General features: G+C 36.6%; 1 protein-coding gene across 1 annotated transcript in view; it reads left to right on the plus strand.

Annotated features, from left to right (window-relative positions):
- Positions 1-22,676, plus strand: part of ZNF804B (zinc finger protein 804B) — a gene marked incomplete at both ends in the record, with an annotated part of 506,998 nt that overhangs the window by 381,525 nt on the left and 102,797 nt on the right. Inside the window, one exon of the mRNA XM_080819015.1 lies at positions 20,131-20,274. Within this exon, the coding sequence (XP_080675141.1) occupies positions 20,131-20,274 (144 nt within the window). The remainder of the gene's footprint in view (positions 1-20,130; positions 20,275-22,676) is intronic.

The following is a 22,676-nucleotide window of genomic DNA, read 5'->3' on the forward strand; positions in this document are numbered from 1 at the left end:
GTGCTACTTTAAAGTTAGTGTTTGAGTGAATAAGAAGTTGTCTCACTATAAATAACATTTTTATTCTTGTATAGAAAAAATCTGTTTGTTTGATATAGTAAGATTTGTATCATTCTCTTTTGTAAGAACTATCCCCAGAATCAGAGGCAAAATAAATAAATAAATAAAGTAAAAACAGAAAGAAATTAAACTATTCTTATCATGTAGCCAAATGCCTAAAACCATACACCTGAGTATAAAAATTTTCAGAATTCATTCTTTTCCTCTATTTGTATTCCTTTTAAAGTTTACATTCCTTGCCCCAACTCTTTTTTTTTTTCTTATATAGAAAAGGGCACACAACTTTGTCCATATCTGAGCAATAGTTCCTGGTAAGCCCTATGCCAGCCATCTGATTTTTAAATAAATAACTCTTCCGCACAGTAATCTTTTCTTGATTAAAAAAGATGTTTAGAAGGAGAAAACAATAGATTTGTTCACCTACATGAGCCTTGAGTGATATGGCTTAGTAGTTGTGTTGCATCTATAAATACATCTTTTGGCAACTGAGAAAATCACTTTTCTTCTGTTCACTTTAGAAATAATAAGAGCCCTTTACAATTTAAACTCCAAGGAAACAATCATTCTGAGGACCTTGATGGACAAACCAACTTCTGCAGCCCCTGCCTTTTTAATCTAAATCTTTCTGTCAAGATCTGATAGATTCTGTCAACCTTGATGGCTATCTTGGAATAAACTCCAAAGTTACTCTCAGCATTTTATTTGCATAAGCACAAATTTCAGAGGCTTTTGATTTTTTTGGAAAGTGGCTGAATTCTTCGCTCTAGACTTAGAACATTGGAAATGCAAAGGCGTATCTCCTCTAATCACTGCCTTTACCACCATTGGCAGGGAATTAACTTTAGCTCTTAGTGGTTGGGATTGATCCTTTCAATTTCTAAATCTTTTTCTTTTGCTTTCTGACTTAGAAGCTCATTTAACTGAAAGAATATTTTCCACCTTACAAATTTCAGTCCATCATATTCTTTCTCACTAGCGGATTGCAAATGTGAGGGTACATGAATAAAAATGTTACATTAATTTATTTCAGTCATTTATCTTGATGGAGTAGAAACTAAGGCAGTTCCAAACAAATTGAAAACAAAAACAAAGTAAAGAAAAGAAAAAAAAAAACAGGTTAAATAAGTGGATGTCAACACATTTAAACTGTAATTATATAATCAGATGCCTTATTTTGGCATGAATAACTAGACAAGATATTTGGAAGGTTTTGATATGTTATTAACTCTTAAGAACGTGTGACAGGTGGCATATGGTATGATGCCTTCTTGTGCCCTGGGCTTTGTCTACAGTGGCAGAAGGCTGGAAAAGTAAGCATTCATGGGTTCTATCAATGAGTAAATCACTGCAGACACTGGCAAGCCTGAATAGTTCTGCCTCCTCTCCCCCAAAAGTCTTTCCTCATCTTCTTCACATTTTATTGTCAGAAATATTCTATTAACTGAATCTTTTTCTCCTCAAACTTACATCTTGATATTTAAGAAGTCTATTCTAAAAAGACAAAAACTAATGGTATAATCTCAAAGTTCAAAAGAAACTTGTCAATTAACCAAACCCCTTTTATCTATCTATCTAGTTATTTTTTAATTAACAGATAATGTATTATTTGCCCCAGGGGTACAGGTCTGTGAATCATCGGCCTTACACAATTCACAGCACTCACCATAGCACATACCCTCCCCAGTGTCCATCACCCAGCTGCCCTATCCCTCCCCACCAAAGTAAGAAAACTGAGGATGAGAGAAGTCAGACACATCTAGGTTGAAGGTTAGGCTCGGTACAGACCTTAGGTCTCCCTCGTTTCCTACCTCAAAACCAGGCTTATATACCATTTATTGCATTTTCTCCATATGAATAACTTTTAAAAATTTTATGTCCAGTTTAGGTAAGATAAATGTTTGCTAAAGACAGATTTTTTTTTTAATCAATCTAAATAGAACCAAGTTCTCAAGAGTGACAATTAAAATGTACATGAGGGACGCCTGGGTGGCTCAGTTGGTTGAGCAGCTGTCTTCGGCTCAGGTCATGCTCCCAGGGTCCTGGGATCGAGTCCCGCATCGGGCTCCTTGCTCAGCGGGGAGCCTGCTTCTCTCGCTGCCCCTGCCTGCCTCTCTGCCTGCTTGTGTGTACTCTCTCTCTCTCTCTCTCTGTCAAATTAAAAAAAAAAATCTTTAAAATGTACATGAAACCTGGAAAATGTTCATTTTCTTTTTTTTTAGAGTTAATTTATTTATTTGAGAGAGACTGAGAGAGTTGGGGGGAGGGGGAGCAGAGGGAGAGGGACAAGCAGACTGCACTCTGAACATGGAACCTGATATGAGGCTCAATCCCATGACCCCAAGATCATGATTTGAGCTGAAATCAAGAGTCAGATGCTCTATTGCCTGAGCCACCCGAGTCCCTAAAATGTTCATTTTCTTCTTTTTTAAGATTTTTTATTTATTGTTTTATTTATTTATTTGAGAGAGAGAGTATGTGAGAGAGAGAATACCATCAGAGAGGGGCAGAGGGAGAGGGAGAAGCAGACTCTCCGCTGAGCAGGAAGCCCAATGCTGGGCTTGATCCCAGGAATCCAGGACATGACCTGAGCCAAAGGTAGGCATTTAACCAACTAAGCCACGCAAGCCCCCCAAGTGTTCATTTCCAATACCAAAGTATTATATATGTTTCACAAAAGTAAGCTGCACATATTTAAAGTGTATGGTTTAATCAGTTATGACATAAGTACATGCCCATGAATTCATCACTACAATCAAGATCATCTCATATATATTCAGTTATTTATATTATATATATATCACCAGATTTTTTTAGTGCACCTTTATTGTTCCTTCTATCCCTACAACCCTTTCACCCCTTTCCCAGTTGAGAGTACCACCAGGAAGAATCCAAATGCCCATCAACAGGGAATGGATAAACAATTATGATAACCATACAATGGAATGCCATCCTATGATAAAAATGAACAAGTGATAGACACATGGATTAAACTCAAAACAGTTATGCTGAGTGAAAATTCAAACAAAAAGGGTACATGCTGTATGATTCCACTTATATAAAATCTTAAGAAATGAAAACCCTTCTATAGGGACATAAAATGAAATGATAATATTTAATTAGCTTTTTGGTAAGGTGTGTGAGGTGTTTAAGAATTCAGCTTCAAATTCCTCCGTTTCTAGTCCAGACAAAACAAAATAAAACAGAATGAAAAGCCCTTAGTACTTGACTATAGCAAGTTTAATCATTCTTTTAGAGATAATATAGGTTCTCACAAAAATCTGACCGGGAGAAGATAAAATCAGATGAACATATGTGCAAGTTTTAGTCACACACCGGCTCTCCATTTGTTGATGGCTTCTTTCTGCAAATTTGTCTTCTACCAAAGAATATATCTGCATCATAGCTCTTTCATTTCTTTTCCCTTTTTTTCCCCATTGGCTATATAATTACAATCATATTTTGCATATGGCATGAGTTTTCATGTTGTTTCTCCTGTTTCTAACTTCTGCAGTAAAATAAAAAGGGAGAAATGTTTTCGAAAATTTACTTATGAGAAAACAGGAATCTTAACTCTAAGTTTAATAATTTAATATACTTGTCACTTGATTACTCATTGGAATTCATAGTGAGCTCTTAAGAACACACTTAGGTTCTTGATTTTTTTCCTCCATATTAGAAAAGACAATTTATGCATAAGTTGCTGAAATTAAATTTGATTTAGTTGAATGGGGACACAAGAAAGTAGAAAATTTCCTACATTTAAATTTTGAGTATTGAAGAAACATGACCTGGTTTCTTTCTGAATCAATTGTTCTTCATTGATGAGTAAATTGAATGCTTAGACATTGCTAAACATCCTGTGAAATAATGATATCTTACTCATGTGTTTCAACATACAGATTTGGTCATTAAAGACAGATGACTAGAGCACTGACCTTAAACTATCCAGGTTTTCATGAAAATTATTAACTAAATGGACAACAGAAGAACTGACATAATCAACAAATAATTAGAGTTTTACAAATTCATGTTTGATTATATGACTGGCTTGATCAAATAATGAATTAATTTAAGGCAGTTGTTTAAAAAGGAATATTTTCTGGAAATATGCATGCACATACATGCATAAATCTTTTGGAAGTTTTGTTAAAGAACCAAAATAGTTGTTGTGAGTCTGGATAGCCTTTTTAGTTTAGAACCTATAAAAACTGATCGTTGCCATTTCGTTATTAATAAAATGTATAATGTTCAAAATCATTCCTAATCACTTTCCAAGTTTGTGGTTACTTTGAGTGAATGATTTTTTTCTGTCCAATATTAATACCATTTGTAACAATATTTTATCAATGAAGCATTATAGAATAAATAAGGTCACGTTACAATTAGTGAAAGGCACTAGGAGGTAGCGCATGTTTTATATTAAATAAAAAATAAAGCAACCCTGAGACTATTTGTCATGACACCTAAGGAATATTTTCATATAACTGTAGTGGAATTTAATTTAATTTACTCATTCGTAAAGACTATTTATTATTTATCTGATAGGTCAATCCCTATATGTTAAAAATTGATAAACTCTCAAATTACATTTTTTATAGAGTAACAGAAATGTAACAGAAAACATCTAAAGCTTTTTTCAATAACAAAAAAAAGTACATAAAAAAATTAGTCCATCTGTACTTGTGCCAAAGGCAGAAATCCAAAAGCCATGGTAGCAAAATGCCAGGTCAGGGAGCCAGCTCAGCTCACCATCTGTAGCAGAAAGCAGAGCCTATTTACAGAAAAGAAAATGTATGTTTAATGCAAAGAACATTATTTCCAACAAGTAACTTATCTGGAATATGGCGCCATGGGGAGTTTGGAAATAAAAGAGTCAGCAATAAAGGGGACCAGTATCCTCATAGGAGCGTGATTAAGTGTCTGACCGAAGCTTCGACTTGTTTCTGCATCGAGTTTTTTCCCTTTAGTTTGCAACACAAAGACAGGTCCCATAGGAAGAAAAACCTGTCATTTACACAGTACATCACTCAGTTGGGTACAGATAACTACATCTCTTCCCTGTGGGAAGAAATTCTCTTTATTGGACTTTGTGGGCCCATTCTTTATTTACTGACATTGTTTGGATGGCAGTTATGGGAGGCGTGGCTCCCCCTTCCCTATCAGAGCCAACGTTTTTTTTGGTGCGGTCCTCAAGGACTCTCTGCCAGTCTCCTTCTCCATCCAGCCCAGACAGGTCTACTCTAACCAGCCTGTTGTTTGCCCTTAACTGTCACAATATATCACATTCAAATCCAGTGCTGTGTTCTTTGATTTGCTGTTAAACTCTGTAAAAAACAAAATGAAAAACAAACTCCCTAACCCAGGAAATAGACCCAAAGCTACCAAATGCAAAGCAGTACGAGGCTGGTGTTATGCCAAGTCTTTCGTTTGGTGTGTTTCCATAATGAGTACAGTTGCCCTCTGTTAGTTGCTGTTATCTTCTGCTCCTGTCTTATAGTTGAAGGCACACAGCCATTTGGAGTTGCTCAGTGCCCTGTGTGCAGGAAGAACAGAGCTTGGGTTTATACTCAGGCTGCCTGACACGGAACTACGCTCCTAACCACAAGATCATATCGCCTCCCCCATTTTTAATAATTAGTTTCAAAACGGAGGCCTTCTTAGACACTGTTCCTGCTTCGCCATTCCATTTTGCCCACTTCATGGTGGGCAAACCAGTAGACTGTACTTATTTTATACATTCCCATACATCTCTCTCTGTCTCTATCTATAATTACATGACTGCTGTGTGGTGCCTAGAGCTGTATGAGGTGCTTTTAACATTTGAACTTATTTAATTATTATAATTATTCTATGAGAATGACATTTTTAGCCTTGTTTTACACAAGTTAAGTGATGCAGTGAAGCGCCCTGGAGTTTACAAAAGGTTGAGTTAGGATTCACACTCCTAACCCCAACCTCTTTACCTCCTAAATGCTTTTACTCTTCATTATGTGAAGTGCTCCCTTCTTTCCCTCATGTTTTACCTCCAGTGGCTAACTATACATTCTTTTCGTCTAGGGATAATACCTTTTGGGTCTTTTGCAGTTCCTGTGACACCTAATTCACCAACAGCAACACAGTAAGAACTTAATAAATATTTATTTCTAATCTTTGAATTCCTGTCCTGGTCTTTAAATCTCCAGCTGAGACAAATTTACTACAAAATGTGTGGACTCCTGAAAAATATCCCATGACAAAAGATTTCCCATCGAGGAGCACTGAGAAGAACTCTGTCAGTAGGAAATGTCAAGGTCAAGGTGATTCATATGCAATGTAAATATTGTTGACCTTTCTATACTTTCAAGTCTCCACAAATAAACTTCAAGTCATAGGCAATCCTAAAAGGACTATATTCCTTTTTACTCCCCAACCTCACAAAAGCCTTTAGCTAAAAGAAAAAATTGCCTAGGACAAAGGAAAATATTTATGACTTACCACTTTTCTCCCCTCCAGTATATTATTTTAAAATTCTACTTTGCATTGCCACAAACTTAATTCATTCCTTCTCATTAGCCTTCTGTCTCACTCTTCCATGGGAGAACATGGGTTCTTCTATTTACCCCATGTATCTCTTTTCTCTTTCTTCTTCCATGTCTTTGTCCATATTCCTCACCTAGGTTTTACTTCCTTTTTTCCTGTCTCTTGGCATTCTTCCCTACACGGAAATCCAAAGTAAAGCCATTGTGGTATTTGGACATTCAGTAAATGACAAGGGATGCTCCTGTCTGAGTCTTTGCTGCTGCTCCTAGGGAATGCCTAATGTATATTTATTTCGAAGTTTAAGAGCATCATTGTTTTTTATCAGGGAAGGTTTTGTTTTCTCTTTATATTATACCGAAGACTTGTTTCTGCTAAAAGGGATATTAATGTCCCCTGCCATCACTGCAGCTAATAAAAAATAGACATTTGCTGAAATACAACCATGGATAAGGATTCAGATTCCAGCCAGAGTATTTAAGCAGACGGCAGTCAGTCAGACTTTCTGTGGCATAATGGATGGAGGGGAAACAGTCTATAGGAATCCAGTTTTTTTTTAAATCATTAAAAAAATGTGCTCTGCTTTAGAAGTTCAAAGTGAACTCAGACTTTGGGTGAACACTCTGAAACAAGAAGCAGAAAGGCCAAGAGAAATGTTTTGGGGGAAATAATCGCAAGGAGTGTACAGAGGAACAACATAGACAGGAACATCATTCCGATTGTAGCTACTGATCAGAAATAATACCGATTGGAAAAGAAGAGGAAATAGGGGGTAGGAGCCACATCCTCCTTAAAGTTCGGGGGGCTTCTTGTTTATTAGTATATAGAGTAAAATCTGCATTTTTCACATCACAAAATGTAGGTTCATTCATTCTCAACAATACTTTATGTACTTTCTTAAACTCCAGAATTAAAGAGCCCATCGAGTATTATTCATTTTTATATGTAAAAGTCAAATCCAAGATTATCAATTTAGACTCATTATAAAATTCTATCATAATAGGCTTATTCTGCTTAGGTATGTAAGCGTATTACAGAACAGCATGGATAGTTTGCTTCTCTAAATACACATAGCACTTTAAATCCCCACCAAATGATTATATATCCCTTTGTGTTGTGGCTTGCAATTTATGAATTAATTCTATCCCCTCAGGTGGTCTGAAAGTCTTTGAAAACGGGAATTGTGTGTTACAAACAGGAATTGTGTGTTACATTATCTTGTACAGTGGAATAGCACAGTAACTAATACAAAGCTTCATAACACAACTAAATCCTTACCCTACACCAAATTCCTTCAAAGGTAGCATAGAAGAGTTAAAAAAAAAAAATCTGAGGTATGAATTCTTCTATTTTTTGCTTTTTCTTCCTTTCCATCTCAGATACCCCCCTCCAATATCAGAAAAGAAGGTAGCTTCTTTCTTTCTAGAGTCAGCCTTTAGCACTTGCTAAATTCAGTGCACAATCCCCAATAACTCTCTGTAACTAAGAATCTATGAACTGATAAAGCACTAAATGCTTTTCTTGAAGCCTAGGGGAATAAGGTAACAAGGGGGTCCTGTATTTCAGGTGATTCTCCTTCTGTAGAAGATGATTTAAAACTGAAAATTTTCTATTTCTGGCATTACAAGAGCAAGAATGCTATTTTCTAACTATATTGCTAAATAGATTTCGATTGTGTGGTTTAAGAAAGGGAATATCTATATCTATGTCTACATCTGTATCAGCTTAAAGACTCTGATTATTCATTTCTACTTCTTGAGTTTCAGAGACACAAAAATCTAGTCCCTTAGTTCTATCTCATTTTCCAAATGAAGAGATAGTATTAATTGCCCTACCACTGGTCTCAAAGATAGAAGCCAAGAATGATTTTCATCCTAGGTCAGCTGCTTATGCTATACCAGCCTGGGCAAACCATAAAAACCTCTGGATTAAATTTCTTTATCTAGAGAAGAATTTCTCAAGTCCTTTCCAGTTACATGCTTCTATAATGATTCTCACTTTTTTATTCCACGACTTTTACAATGGACCTACAACTTCTGTTTTATTGTAACTTGCTCTGTCTTTAGACCAGCTCTGTTCAAAGCATGTACACATACGCACACACAAGCACACGATTGGAGCACTTCTGTATGGCTTATTAAATTGATTCTTGTGTTAACAGTACATATGGATCATCTAAATGCTCAAGCAGCTGTGAAAATTTGTAATGACTATAGTCTGTTGACCACATCTGGGTGGGATGTACCATTGGTACCACCATTATGACACAGAGTGACTTTGGCCACACTTTCCAGCTCATCAGGCTTTCTGACTTCAACTGACAAGTGTTTTTAGGTTTTGATTTTTGTTTTGTTTTTTTTTTTAAGCAAGTATATACCCATAAAACTGGTGTATAGACTTTCTTTTTAGGGATTTCTGAAGTCACTAAACCACACTTTGCAAAGTTCTATGAGAATAATAATGAATGGACAAAATGTAAGTGACAATATTTCTTCCAAATTATATGACAATGGAGCCAGGCACTTGTACATCACTTCATGATCTTGAAATGAACAGAATCTAGTTTACAGCATTTCCTTGAGCCCATGCGAATGTCTTTTTCCCAAACTGGCACTTTAATAGATTTTCATTTCTTTGACACATTTTCCCAGGTTACAGTTAATATATCAAGATTTGAGTACAAAGCTTCTGTACAGCATCCTTCTTTCACAATTGCTAGTTTTCTCAAAGTTTGAAAGTAAATTACTTATTAGAATTGCAATAGATAGAAGCTTGGAGCAGCCAGTTTGAAATAATGAAGTGTCTTTGTGAGCACAGTCACTTTTTAAACATCTCTGGGTTATAAAACAAGTAAACCAAATGCAGTAGACTTTTTATCAGACGTGATAGCAGACATTCAGGAAAACAGAGACAATGCCCTTGGAATTTTGGCATTTATCTGGCTTGTGTGTCCTTAAAGCCATTTGCATTATATTATTTCAGTCCACCACTTCAGGAGTTTCCAGGCCTGTTTTTGGTACATATAAAGTGTAACCACAATTTTTTAGAACCATACAGATTAGCCTCAGAACAGATAGAGAAGGCTGGGGAATGAAAACTTACTTGACAATCACCTGAATCTATTTAAGGGGGACACACTTGCAGTCCGTTCCCAAGCAAAGGTGAAAGAATGTGTAGATTGGTATCTCTGAATGACCATTTCTCCCCTCAATAATGGTTAGAAATATTGAATTTTAAAAAATGGTTTGTAATTGAGCAGGTGTCACTTGCAACTTTCTAGAAAACTTAGTTACCTGACATTTTTCATTGATTTCTCTTATATTAGAAAATGAAATGTCAGACACTATTAATTGCACTTTTACAATAAGTAGTTACAGCAGGAGTAATGGCTAAATGAAGGTACTTTCTGTCTAATGCACAATGGATGTATTCATTTAAATGTATTCAATTTAGATGAATGTAGTATGTCTATATTCATTACAGTTATACATATCTGTGGGCTGAATGGATGGGGTGGTAATTACTACCTTTATAAATGGGACAGTATTGTGAGTCTGGAGGAAGAAAATTCCTTTCCTTATCATATTTTACACACCCACACAATAGATACGTCCGAGAATCTTTCCTTCAAATGTAGACGTTTTGCCCTTGAATTTCTAGTGGATCTAATGATTGTAGGTCATGCTTTTCTGGGAGGGTGGCAAGGGCTGCTCTTTGTTACTTGGAAAATGACAGAGGCGAGCTGAGGGTCTCAAGATCTCTCCCTACAAAGAAGCTCACGTTTGTCATTTGGCCTTCCTCAAACTCAGCAATATGCATAACATAGTATGGATTTGAATATTCTCACACCATCCATTATCTGTCTTTGAGTTCAGTGAAGGTAGGACTATTGAATTGCAATTTAGTTGTATGGTTTTTTTCCTAAATAAGGGACTATTTTTTCATGAGCTGTTTAGGTTTACAGGAAAATTGGGCAGGAAGCACAGAGAATTCCCATGTAACCTCAACTCTTAAACCTAATCTCCCTTGTTATTGATACTTTGCATTTGTGTGGTGGGTTAGTGTGTTCCAGCTGCTGAACTGATATTGATATGCTGTTATTGGCCAAAGTCTATAGTTTGTATTGGGGTTCACTCTTGAGTTGTACAGTTATGTGGGTTTTGACATACCATTCATATCTCAGGCATTCCAGTTCTCTCCCTGTTAGCACTGTAAATAACGAGGCAAAAAGTGAGAAAGAAATCTAATGTATTTATTCTTTCACTCACTGTATTTATTCACTCATGTTTTCACTAATGGGTGTTAGCAGGCCAAGAACTGCTATTTAATGGATTCAGCCACTTCCCTGACACTGGGTTAATTTACATACCTTTTCATGCATCCTTTTTCTCTCCAACCCAGGTGTACTGTTTGGTTTTATTGATGAGGGCTGGAATGTTCTCCACTAGAGATTGGTGGTCCTTGAACCTTGATGAGCTCATATTACACTGGATCCAGCAAGGCTCATCAGTTTAGGTGCATTTTGCTGTTTCATTGGTTGTTAAAAACCTCCACGAACCAATTCATGACCTTTAAAACATGTGCATTGTAGCATTTCTATCCGATCAATAAGCAATCTGAAAATTATACCTGCCCCTTTTTGCCTCCATGGCAGACAAGCACACGTAAGCAGTGAAGCAATAGCTACTGTTATGATTATCTCAGGGTGCATCTGGAGCTGCCTTATTCTCTTTCTAAATTGTTTTTCTGGTGGAAGAACTGTGTACTAATTTATGCTGAGGAAGATGGTGGTGGTGGTGCAGAATGCTGATGAACAGTGGTTCTAGTGGAAATGCATGTGTTTTTCAAAAATAGTCTCTGTTCAAATGCAGCCAATTAGGAAGCTCTTCCAAAATAAGCAGTTATACAAGCAAACTTTAAGTATTTAATTATTACTTCATGAGCAGAAACGCAATCGTCGCTCTGCCATCTTGCCAGTAAGTCAGAAATCTGTCATTTTTGTCCAAATTAGAAATGATGCCGCATTGTCTCCAAACCATGCTACCCAGACGCAAGTTCATGTATTTAAGGTGGTTGTATTTATTTTCTAATCTGAGCACCTTAAATGAATTGTTAAAAAGAGGGGGAAAGCTCTCTTTCCAATCTAGGAAGTGGCTGGCGTCACACCTCCCTGGGCATTGATGGAAAGGTATAACTTTGGTGTTCCATTTCAAGTCTGGGAAACCAACACTTGATTCTTAATGAGCTGTAATGAGGAGAGTGGATGATGGCAAAATGGGGAGAGTACTAAAAGTCAAGAATCTGTAGCTCTTCTGGTGAATCTGTGTGTAGAGCTCCCCTTCCTTGTTTAGGGTAGTTCTTCAATAAGCTCCTTAGACCTCAGAATCTACATTAAAAAAAAATTTCTTTTCTAAAATCTTCAAGTTCTTTGTGTTTAGGATCATACTTATCTGCTTATTCTACTATGATCTCAACAGTTTAATTCATGGTAGACGTACATTGCTCGGGCAGGCCACGCTATCTATTATGTAGTGGGAATAGCATTCTCTGCTTCTTAATTCATTCGTTTCACTTATTCAACAAGTATTTATTGAGTTTTTCAATGTAACAAGTACCATGGTAGATGCTATATAATGCAGAGACCATTCTTTCTATAAAAGAAGCCAGTCACGTCTCTAGGAAAATCAATATTAGTGATATTAATATTAACTGAGCACATATGAGAATCTCTTGACAGTGTGTGGTATTCCAAAAAAGTCCAAAAGTTAAGCAATTATCAAGAGGTAAAGACATCTGAAAATCCTAATTATGTCAACCAAATTTGCATTTATGAGCAGAGATTGACTGGGCTTTCATATGAGATGGTGGGGTGAGAATGAGAAGCGCTCCTCTCACTTGCTCAAAGTTCCATCAGAAAATCAAAGTTGCTTTGAAGACTCATGGGAGAATGGTACTGTTTTCTAAATAATTTTTTGGTGTCACATACATATAGTAATGCACACATGCAAACATATACCCACACATATGCACACAGAGTCTCTGGACATCAAGTTCATACTTTTACCATGCATTGTACTGTTTCCATGAAAATAAACTCATTTTATACTCACAACAATCCTGCAAGCCACTCATTATTCCTCTTAACTTATATTGGACTAAGTGAAACTGCTAGAAGAGAGAGGCTGAGATTCAAGCTAATCAGTCTCCAAGGAATAATTTTTCCCTATCACAAAAATAAAATAAATAAGTGAATGAAGCCCTCTAAAGTGAGTTTTCCATTACCCAGTCTATGGTAGAGATTCAGGAAGACGGTGGGGACCAAAAAGACTTTTCTGGCTTCACTGCCACTTAATCGGGGGCGGGAAAGCATTCTCTTTGAAGCAGGATTTTATTTGGGACACTATAATAGAACAGGTTGGGGAATATTAGAATTCTTAAAGCAATCTCTTACACACAACAGTGAAAGGTCAAATGTGAGCTTTCATACAAAGAATATGAATTCAATCCTCAAAGCTCTGAGCTAGTATTACCATCAAGGAGATATGAAGAACAGCAATTGATTTTTTCTCTTCCTTTTTAATAATCAGGACACATATTCACAACCACTCGAAACAAGACGACCACCTTGTATTTTCCTAGTACCTATCTCTCAGCTTCAAGAGCTTAATAGATTTTTAAAATTGTAATTGCTCCCCTTACTCTCTCTGGGAACTAGGGCCTCTGTACCATCCCAAATCTACAAAAAGTTAACAGCGGCAGCTTGAAATTTTGTGGCATCTGGATGAAGGCTAAGTAATTGGGGCAGGCTTTAGCGTGGTGATTAATAGCTCTGAAGTCAGGCAAATCTGATTCTTAATCCAGTTTCTGCCTTTCAATGTTGAGCGAGTTTCTAGACAAGCTTGTGCCTTGCCTTCTATATCTTTGTATGGAATAATAATAGGTAATACTTCATAAGGTTATTGTGAAGATTAAGGGAGTTAACAAGTGTGAAGTGCTTAGCAGATTTCTGGTTTACAGTGAAGGCTCAGTGGGTGTTACTGTGTAATCATCATTACAATAATAAAATAATTTGGGAGCAGAACACCCATATTTCTAATTAAATGCCTTACTCTAGGCAGCATTCTTGCCACATTAAAGACATGCCTGTTATTTGCATGAATGTAAAATTCTTGGTGTTAGAAAGTACGTTTTTCTCTCCCTGCACCCAAAACATTAATTATTAAAAATAATTAATTACTACAAAATTCTTACTGAACTGAAACATAAAATGCCCACTGGCAATACCCAATGTCTTAAAGATGACTCTTGTTAAGATAACTGTCATATTCAATTTATAATTCATTTTCAACCTTTTAATGAATCATTGAGAATAGTAAACATGAAGCTTTCTTTCACTTCATAAGTGCTATTTTTTTCTATTAAATAAGCTTCTAAAGCCCCCTCTTTTAGGCAAAGTATGAGAAGAGAACTTTGAATAACTAGCAAGTCAATGATAGAATTGTATGTTAAGTCTTGTGTGTCAAGTGTATTATCGTGAATTTTATTCATTTTTAAAGTTTTTTAAAATTTATTGATACTGAGAATAGGTAGGTATTTTTACTTCTTTCATATTTATTCTGTATATCTCTATATGTAAAGATTGTGTAATTATTTCAGGGAGTGAATGTCATCTTAAGTTGCCTTCCAAGTTATTTGACCAGTGCAAGTGTCCTGTCATTTAAGGAAAAGGCAAGGCATTCTGAGTGCTGACAATGTATCTAATGCTATGTGAGAAAGAGAAAAAAAAAAAAAACCACCTTGACTTTTTTCCCTAATTCTTAACCAATCCAAACTAGGTAATGCTCCGTAGCAGTTTGTGATTATCACTCTATTGCACTTTATAGTTGTTTAACATTTTACATGTAATTGTCCCCTCTTAGACTGTTAATTTCTGAGGTCAAGACCCTTTAAGAAATTGACATTTAGAAGAGTTTCTCTTTTTGCTGTTAAATAACAAACCTTCTTTTATTTATTTAGTTAATTTTTTTTTATTAACATATGATGTATTGTTTGCTTCAGGAGTACAGGTCTGTGAATCATCAGCCTTACACAATTCACGGCACTCACCATAGCACATACCCTCCCCAGTGTCCATCACCCAGCCGCCCTATCCCTCTTCATCATCCCCCAGCAACCCTCAGTTTGTTTCCTGAAATTAAGAGTCTCTTATGGTTTGGCTCCTCCAGATCCTATCTTGTTTCATTTTCTCCCTCCCTTCCCCCCCACGACCCCCCTCACCTCTCAAATCCCTCATATCAGAGAGATCACATGATAAGTGTCTTTCTCTGATTGATTTATTTCACTCAGCATAATTTCCTCTAGTTCCATCCACGTCATTGCAAATGGCAAGATTTTGCACAGTATGCCATTGTGTGTGTGTGTGTGTGTGTGTGTGTGTGTGTGTGTGTGTGTATCGCATCCTCTTTATCCATTCATCTCTTGATGGACATCTAGGCTCTTTCCATAGTTTGGCTATTGTGGACATTGCTGCTATAAACATTGGGGTGCACAAGTCCCTTCTGATCAATACATTTGTATCTTTAGGGTAAATATCCAGTAGTGCAATTGCTGAGTCATAGGGTAGCTCTATTTTCAACTTTCTGAGGAACCTCCATACTGTTTTCCAGAGTGGCTGCCCCAGCTTGCATTCCCACCAACAGTGTAGGAGGGTCACGTTTCTCTGTGTCCTCAGCAACATCCGTCATTTCCTGACTGGTTAATTTTAGCCATTATAACTGGTATGAGGCGGTATCTCATTGTGGTTTTGATTTGTATTTCCCTGATGCCGAGTGATGTTGAGCACTTTTTCTTGTGTCTGTTGGCCATTTGGATGTCTTCTTTGCAGAAATGTCTGTTCATGTTCTCTACCCATTTCTTGATTGGATTATTTGTTCTTTGGGTGTTGAGATTGATAAGTTCTTTATAGATTTTGGATACTAGCCCTTTATTTGATACATCAATTGCAAATACCTTCTTCCATTCTGTCCGTTATCTCTTGGTTTTGTTGACTGTTTCCTTTGCTGTGCAAAAGCTTTTTATTTTTATTAAGTTTTTAGTTTTAATTCCAGTATAGTTAACCTTCAATGTTGTATTAGTTTCAGGTGTACAATATAGTGATTCAACAATTCTATATGTTACTTAGTGCTCATCATGATAAGTGTACTCTTAATACCCTTCACCTCTTTTACCCATCCCTCCTCCACCTCCCCTTTGGTAACTATCAGTTTGTACTTGAATCTGTTTCTTGGTTTGTCAATCTCTCTCTGTCTTTTTTTTCTTTGTTCACTTGTTTTGTTTCTTAAATTCCACATATGAGTGAAATCATATGGGATTTGTTTTTCTCTGACTGACTTATTTTGCTTAGCATTATACTCTCTAGCTCCATTCCATGTTGTTGCAAATGGCAAGATTTCATTTTTTAGGGCCAAGTAATATTCCGTTGTAGATATGTACCACTTCTTCTTTATCCATTCATCTGCTGATGGACACCTGGGCTGCTTCCATATTTTGGCTATTGTAGATAACACTGCAATAAACATAGGGGTGCATATATCCTTTTGAATTAGTACTTCCATATTTGGGGGATAAATACCAAGTTGTGTGATTACTAGATTGTAGGATAGTTCTATTTTTAGCAATTCTTGAATGTATCAGTACTTAATGGTTAGTTGGATGAGTATATGGTTAGATGGATGTTTGAAGCAGCATGACACAATGGAAAGTGTGTCCTGCTTTACCATTGCTTGATTTGATAGAACTCACAAAATTACTAAACATAAATTGCCTCTTCTAAATGGTAGACTTAGACTTGTGATACCATCCTTACTAGTCTACTAGACTGAGCCCTTACCTTCCAGCCTTCTGGTACATACAGACCAACTCAGCTCCAGCTTCACATTTGAGAACAGGCCCACCTCACACTGGGTGATATTCTGGCCCACTGGGTCATGGTTCATTTAATGAAAGTCAACTATAGTTCCAACTTCAGTTTTCAATTTTGCCAAAGATGCTTAAGGAAGATTTTTTTTTTTTTTCCTTTCCTCTGTGATTCCTCTAGCCCTCCCCAACTTGTGGCTTATATTCTCCTATGCCCAAGATCTCTCTTCTCAGGTCTCAGCTACCCCATTTCTGACCCCCAGTCACCTGCTATTAAATTTATGCTTTTAACTTCTGGATTTGATAGACACACTGGATTGTGAATTCTGTATGTAAGCTTTGCTAATGACATTTATATCCCATGTGTGTATTCCTCCTCTCTTAATAAGGGGACTAGAATATATCCTGGGGGAATATCATTAATCCCTTAGAAGGAAGGAAAATGGAAATAACAGCACCATTTCCTGGCAAGAAAAATGAAGTAAGAAATGGGCTATATAATTTAGTCTGATGACTGTAAAATGTGAACATTCACAGGAGATGGCAAAAGAGTTGGTACAACTCTGTTATAATTACAAAATTTTATACTGAAGTTCATTTAATGTCATAATTAAAGGGTGTTTTAGAGATAAATGCTGTTTAAATGAAGATACCAAGAGTAACTGAAGGAGTCTCAACTCTGGTCAGTGAGCTGTTGTTATAAAATCCTCTACATAATCTGGAATAATATGAAAGTATATTTTTAGCCACTCTGAATTCTTAATTGTCACCCCACCTCCGGTTAATGAAGCTGAGGCACTTTTGAGCCCTGAAGCACAGGTGCTCAATGTCCAAGGCACGTGGTCACTTTTCTAAGGCTGTTATTCCAGTGTAATAATAAAGGAAGAAAAACTGTGGGTTAACATGAGTAGTCCCTAGTTCCAATCCAGTCTTTGAAATTGCACACAATATGTAAAGGACATGTTAAAAAAATGCCTAGTGAGTAAGATGGGAAGAGAACTAATATTTTCCCCTGATTATAAGCTTGTAGTTCCAAAGCTTTAGCTCTGTCTCGATGTTGTACTTCTGCCTCAATTCTTAAGTGATGACATTTACTAGCCATTATTTCAGTTATTTGAGCAACTGGGTTTTTGTCCTTATATTGAAGCCCACATTCTCATTTCTGGTTACATCCTGTCAGTAGTTTTTTATTCTCCCATCAGCCAATAATATTACCAAATTCCTGCTTTAATTCTCTTAGATAGGCAATGTAGATGTTTGGTCTAGGTTTGTTGTTTGCTAATGGTACTCATGTCCTTTCCGCCTTGATGCCATGTGTGTTAACATCTTATATTTGGGCTTGAGTCATCATGTTCCCATGTCCAAATTAATTGCTCCATCATTTCATCCAGCCCTGTGATAATCTGCCCCTCTTTCCTGTGCTTGCTTTCTTATCTGGTCTGCAGTGGCCCTGACATTTAGGTTTATGGCCTGATTTCTTTCTGTAGAAGGTTAGTCATTTTAGAGAAACAGAACTAAAATCTATCCTTTATTTTGTCCATTCATTTTTTATGCATGTTTACTTGATATCCTCTATGCACCAGTCATTCTTTTATTTAGGCATGGGGATAATGGAGAACTTGCAGAATGATGGGAGACAGGAACATGTGAGCTACTGTTAACCATTAATTTTTGTAATACATATTTGTAATATATATAGGTAACTCTGTGCTCGACAGTATTTTGACGTTGTGGACACAAAAACGGATAAAACAATTCCTGCCCTCAGAGGATCTATAGACATGAAAACAGATGAGTTAATATCATGTAACATGTCTAGTGATAGAAGTAGAGGAGATAATATGGGAGCATGAATTGATACAATGTGACAGTGATGAGGTAGGAGGGAGTTTGTATAGTGCATCAGGAGGACTGACCTTAAGGGAGATGGTAAAGCACAGCTATTTCTTAACAAGAGAGCTAGGCATAGGTTATTTGAGTTCAGATTCCCTCTCCTCCTATTAACTCAGTGACCATAAGTGTGTGGTTCTAAGTGCTGATTAATAGATCTGTAAATTGTAAATTAAAAAAGAACTCTTTTTAAAGAACTTATAAGTTTTTTAAGGAAAAAACTTATTTTATAAGGTTGATGTGAGGAATAAATGAATAATAAATGAAATAATTCATAATAAATGAATAAATGAAATAATAAGTGAAACAATTCATCACATACCTAACTTAATACCTGACACATAGTTTATGCTTAGTAGTTCATCACTATTATTCTACAAGCAATGAGAGAATTCAAGAGGATTATATTATCATTTATTTTTTAATTGAAGTGTAACTGACACCCAATGTTAGGTTAGTTTCAGGTGTACAACTTAGTGATTCAACATCTCTGTATATGTGCTCACCACAAGTATAGCTGCCATCTGCCACATACAATGCTATTATAATCCCTGTGACTATTTTCTCTCTTGCTCAGGAGGAGTTTAAGCAGAGGAATGATGTGGCCAAAACTCTCTTTGAGATAGAGCACAGTCATAATTGTAAGGGTAATAGTTTTGAAAAATATGTGGTAAACCCATTGGTAGCATCTAGCATGAACTGAAGCTTATAGAAGAAGCTTATCCTGGAGTTAGAGTCCACAGATAAATAAGAACCTAGCTGTAGTGTGAATGAGGGTCACCCATGGAGACTGTATAGAGTAGATAGATAGTTGGCTGAAGACGGCATTGTGTGGGACACAGAAATATGTGGGGTATTATTAGAAAAAGAAATGTTTATGAATGGTCATAGATGTGTTTGGTAACAAGTAACAAAATGGAGGCTTCGTCCTCCTGGTAAAATCATGGGAAAGCGTTCCAGAGGGAACAAAGAGCTGGTGTTGGGAAAGGAGTAAGAGCTCACTAATTTAACTAGGGGGAATAGACTGTGTGTGTCGAGAATAGCAAGTCCCAACACTGAAAATTTCAGTGAGGCTAAAATACATGAAGCAGTAGAGGAAGGATATAAAACAATGTAATCAATGTCACTACTAAATATTACAATAAAGAGACCTCATAGTAATAGGTGTCCAAGGATATAGTGGCAGCTTGTGTTTGAGATCGGTCGTTGGACTGGCAGAGGAAGTGGTGGTGAGTCAGCAGACCCACAACCTGAAAATGGATGGGATGAAAGAGAATGATCAGACTGCAGTTGTGGGGTTTTGTTTGTTTGTTTGTTTGTTTGTTGTTTTAAGATTTATTTATTTATTTTAGAGAGAGGTGGGGAGAGAATGCAAGCATGCAAGTTGGGAGAGTGGCAGAAGGAGAGAATTTCAAGCAGACTGTCCCTGAATGGGGAGCCCAAACCTGGGGCTCGATTCCGTGACTCATGAGATCATGACCTGAGCCCAAAACAAGAGTCACGTAAGCAACTGAGCCATGCAGACGCCCCAGTGTTCTGCTTCTTGGAGAGAATTCATTATGTGTTTGTTGGTAAATTAGGAATAAGGCTGAACTGAAAGTTATTTCCAGAGTGCCATGAATTTCCAAAAACTGATGAGCCTCACCATATTCTTTCAGTCACAGAAAAATTAAATAACAACTTGATTAATATGAGATCTGGTTATGCTATTAGAGAGAAATATAACCAACCTGTTTGCCTTCTTTAAAGGATTTTCCAGAAAAGGAGAAGTCTACAGCAAAAGCCTTGGAAGATGTAAAGGCAAACTTTTACTGTGAATTATGTGACAAGCAGTATCACAAGCACCAGGAGTTTGACAATCATATTAATTCTTATGACCACGCTCATAAGCAGGTAAGCCAAAGTGGGGGAAATCCTTCTCATTCCTAGATTTCTACCTTCAGAATAGAATGTATGTATTTGGCCTTATTTACTGTCATCTAAGATACAGAGGTGAAACTATTTATTTGTTTGTTTGTTTATTTATTATTTTTCTTGAAAGGTTGTTTTCTGTTTAAAGGTTAGGTGAAATATTTTTTCCTAGAAGTATCATAAACCCGTAGGTGAATTTAAAGATGATCTAAAAGTAGACTGATACTTATTTGAGAATTATACATATGGGGAAAACTGAACCCAGTAAAAAGAGTGTCCTATTTAAAACCAACTTACTAGTCAGTGGCAGAACCAGAACACTGGGCAGAATCAATTATAGGGTTCTTTCAAAGCTTCTGAGGTTTAGGGAATTCTAGGACTGTGGGAAAAGTAATTAAGAATACCCTCTTAAGAGAGTCAAAATGGTTACTTGATAGATGAACCACTGCAAATGAACAAACGAACAAATTTCAGGGGAGGCTAGGTTGTGTGGTAATTCAAATAGAAATGCTTCATTCCTTCTTCTAAAGAGATCATATATATACATAAGCAGTTTAGATATTTTATACATGGCTGCTAATAGTCTCTATTTCCAACTCTCCATGAAAGAAGAGGCTGTTAATCTTATCCTGTTAGATTTTTAACCTTGTTGCATGAGGTATGGAGATATTGGCCACTTATGAATTGGGAGTGTTAAATACCCCTAAGACAGAAATCCCACCTGGCCAGAGGATTATTGCTAACAGCTGTGAGGAGGTGCACACTCCTGATGCTGAATGGACCTGGTATCTTGGAATGTGTGGGTAAGTCTTCTATAATCTAGACCTAAAATATTTATTCAGAGTAAACAACAATAAATATTTTGACTAACATTGCCAGTATTTACTGACTGCATCCAAAATATTTGGCCTTGGGAGATGCAAGGAATCTGTTTCTATCTTTAAAGACATAGCGTGTATCTATAATTGGTCATATTTCTCGGACAAGAGCAAGGACATGGAATTAACTGTTTTAGGACTGTGATTCCTAAATCCTACTGTGCATTTGTAATCACTTTGGAACTTAGTAACACAGATGCCCAGACTCTCATTTGGGAATTGTAATTCAATAGTTTTGTGGGCCCAAGAACTTGCATTTTAAAATGATACAACATGGAATTTTCCAAGAATATTTAAAACTGAACTATGAGGCTATGATCCGACTCCAACTCCAATCTCCTTTCCGCCCCCACCCTGCACCCCCCACCCCCTACCACCATGTATTATTTTGAAGTAAATTCCAGACGTCATGTTATTTTGCCTAAACTTGTTTCAAGATGGACAATGGTGCTTACACAACATATCCGCTATCAGACCTAAAAAGTAACAATAGTATCTTCGTATCAGTTGGTGATCTTGTTTCTTTAGTTATCTCATAAATGATTTTTAAATTTGGGTTTCTTAAAATCAGGCTCCAAAAACATCCACACTTTTGGTTGACATGTCTTTAAGTTTGTTTTAATATATATTCAAACTATAGGTTTTCCAGTCCCTCTTTACATTTGACCTCTTGCAATTTATCTGCTGAAAAAACTGGACGTATTCAGGGTTTTGCTGAATGCAACCCAGTGTTGTCTTTTTTCATTTTCTCTGTCTTCTGTATTTCTTTTAAACTGATTGTTACACAGAGAGATCTGAACAAATTCCAGTTCATATTTTTTTCCTTGGCAAAAATACATCACAAGGCATTTTGTATCCTTCCATGAAGAGGCATATGATGTCTAGTTGTCTCTATTTTTAGGACTGTAAGTTTGGGAAATGGGTTTAGATGCTACCAGTGTGATCCACCCATCAAGTACATCACTTACGTTTTTCCACTAATGGTTTCTGTAGTCATAGATGATCATTTGTTTAAATCCCTTACTTCATTTAGAGTTGTAAAATGATGATTCTAATTCTATCATCTTCTTGTCATCTATTAGATGAACTATATCTATAAAGAGAAATCCCTATAATTCCCTAGAAGAATCACTCCCAGAGGATTTTATGTAGGTGGTCTTAGGCTGCGTATATACAAATTCTCCGTATATATAGATACAGTATATAAATAACCAGAGAAGGTTCTCGTGGGATAGCTACAGTTGATCTGTACCTAAACATGCTTAGGTTGATGGGATGGGATGGGATGGGATGGCATCCTTCACGTGGAAACACAAGAATCAAAGGCAAGGAAATAGAAGAGCATAGGGCATCTTTTCAAACTGTCAAAAGTATATGGACTATGAAGGGGATGAATTCTCCACATCTGACCGATGTGCCATAGTCTCCCTTATACTCTGAAATTCTGCCTGATCACTTTCCCTTTTTATTAATTTCTTCAGTCTTATTTCCATTGACTTTCCAACG

This window comes from Martes martes (assembly GCF_963455335.1).
Source record: "Martes martes genome assembly, chromosome: 11".
NCBI lineage: Eukaryota > Metazoa > Chordata > Mammalia > Carnivora > Mustelidae > Martes > Martes martes.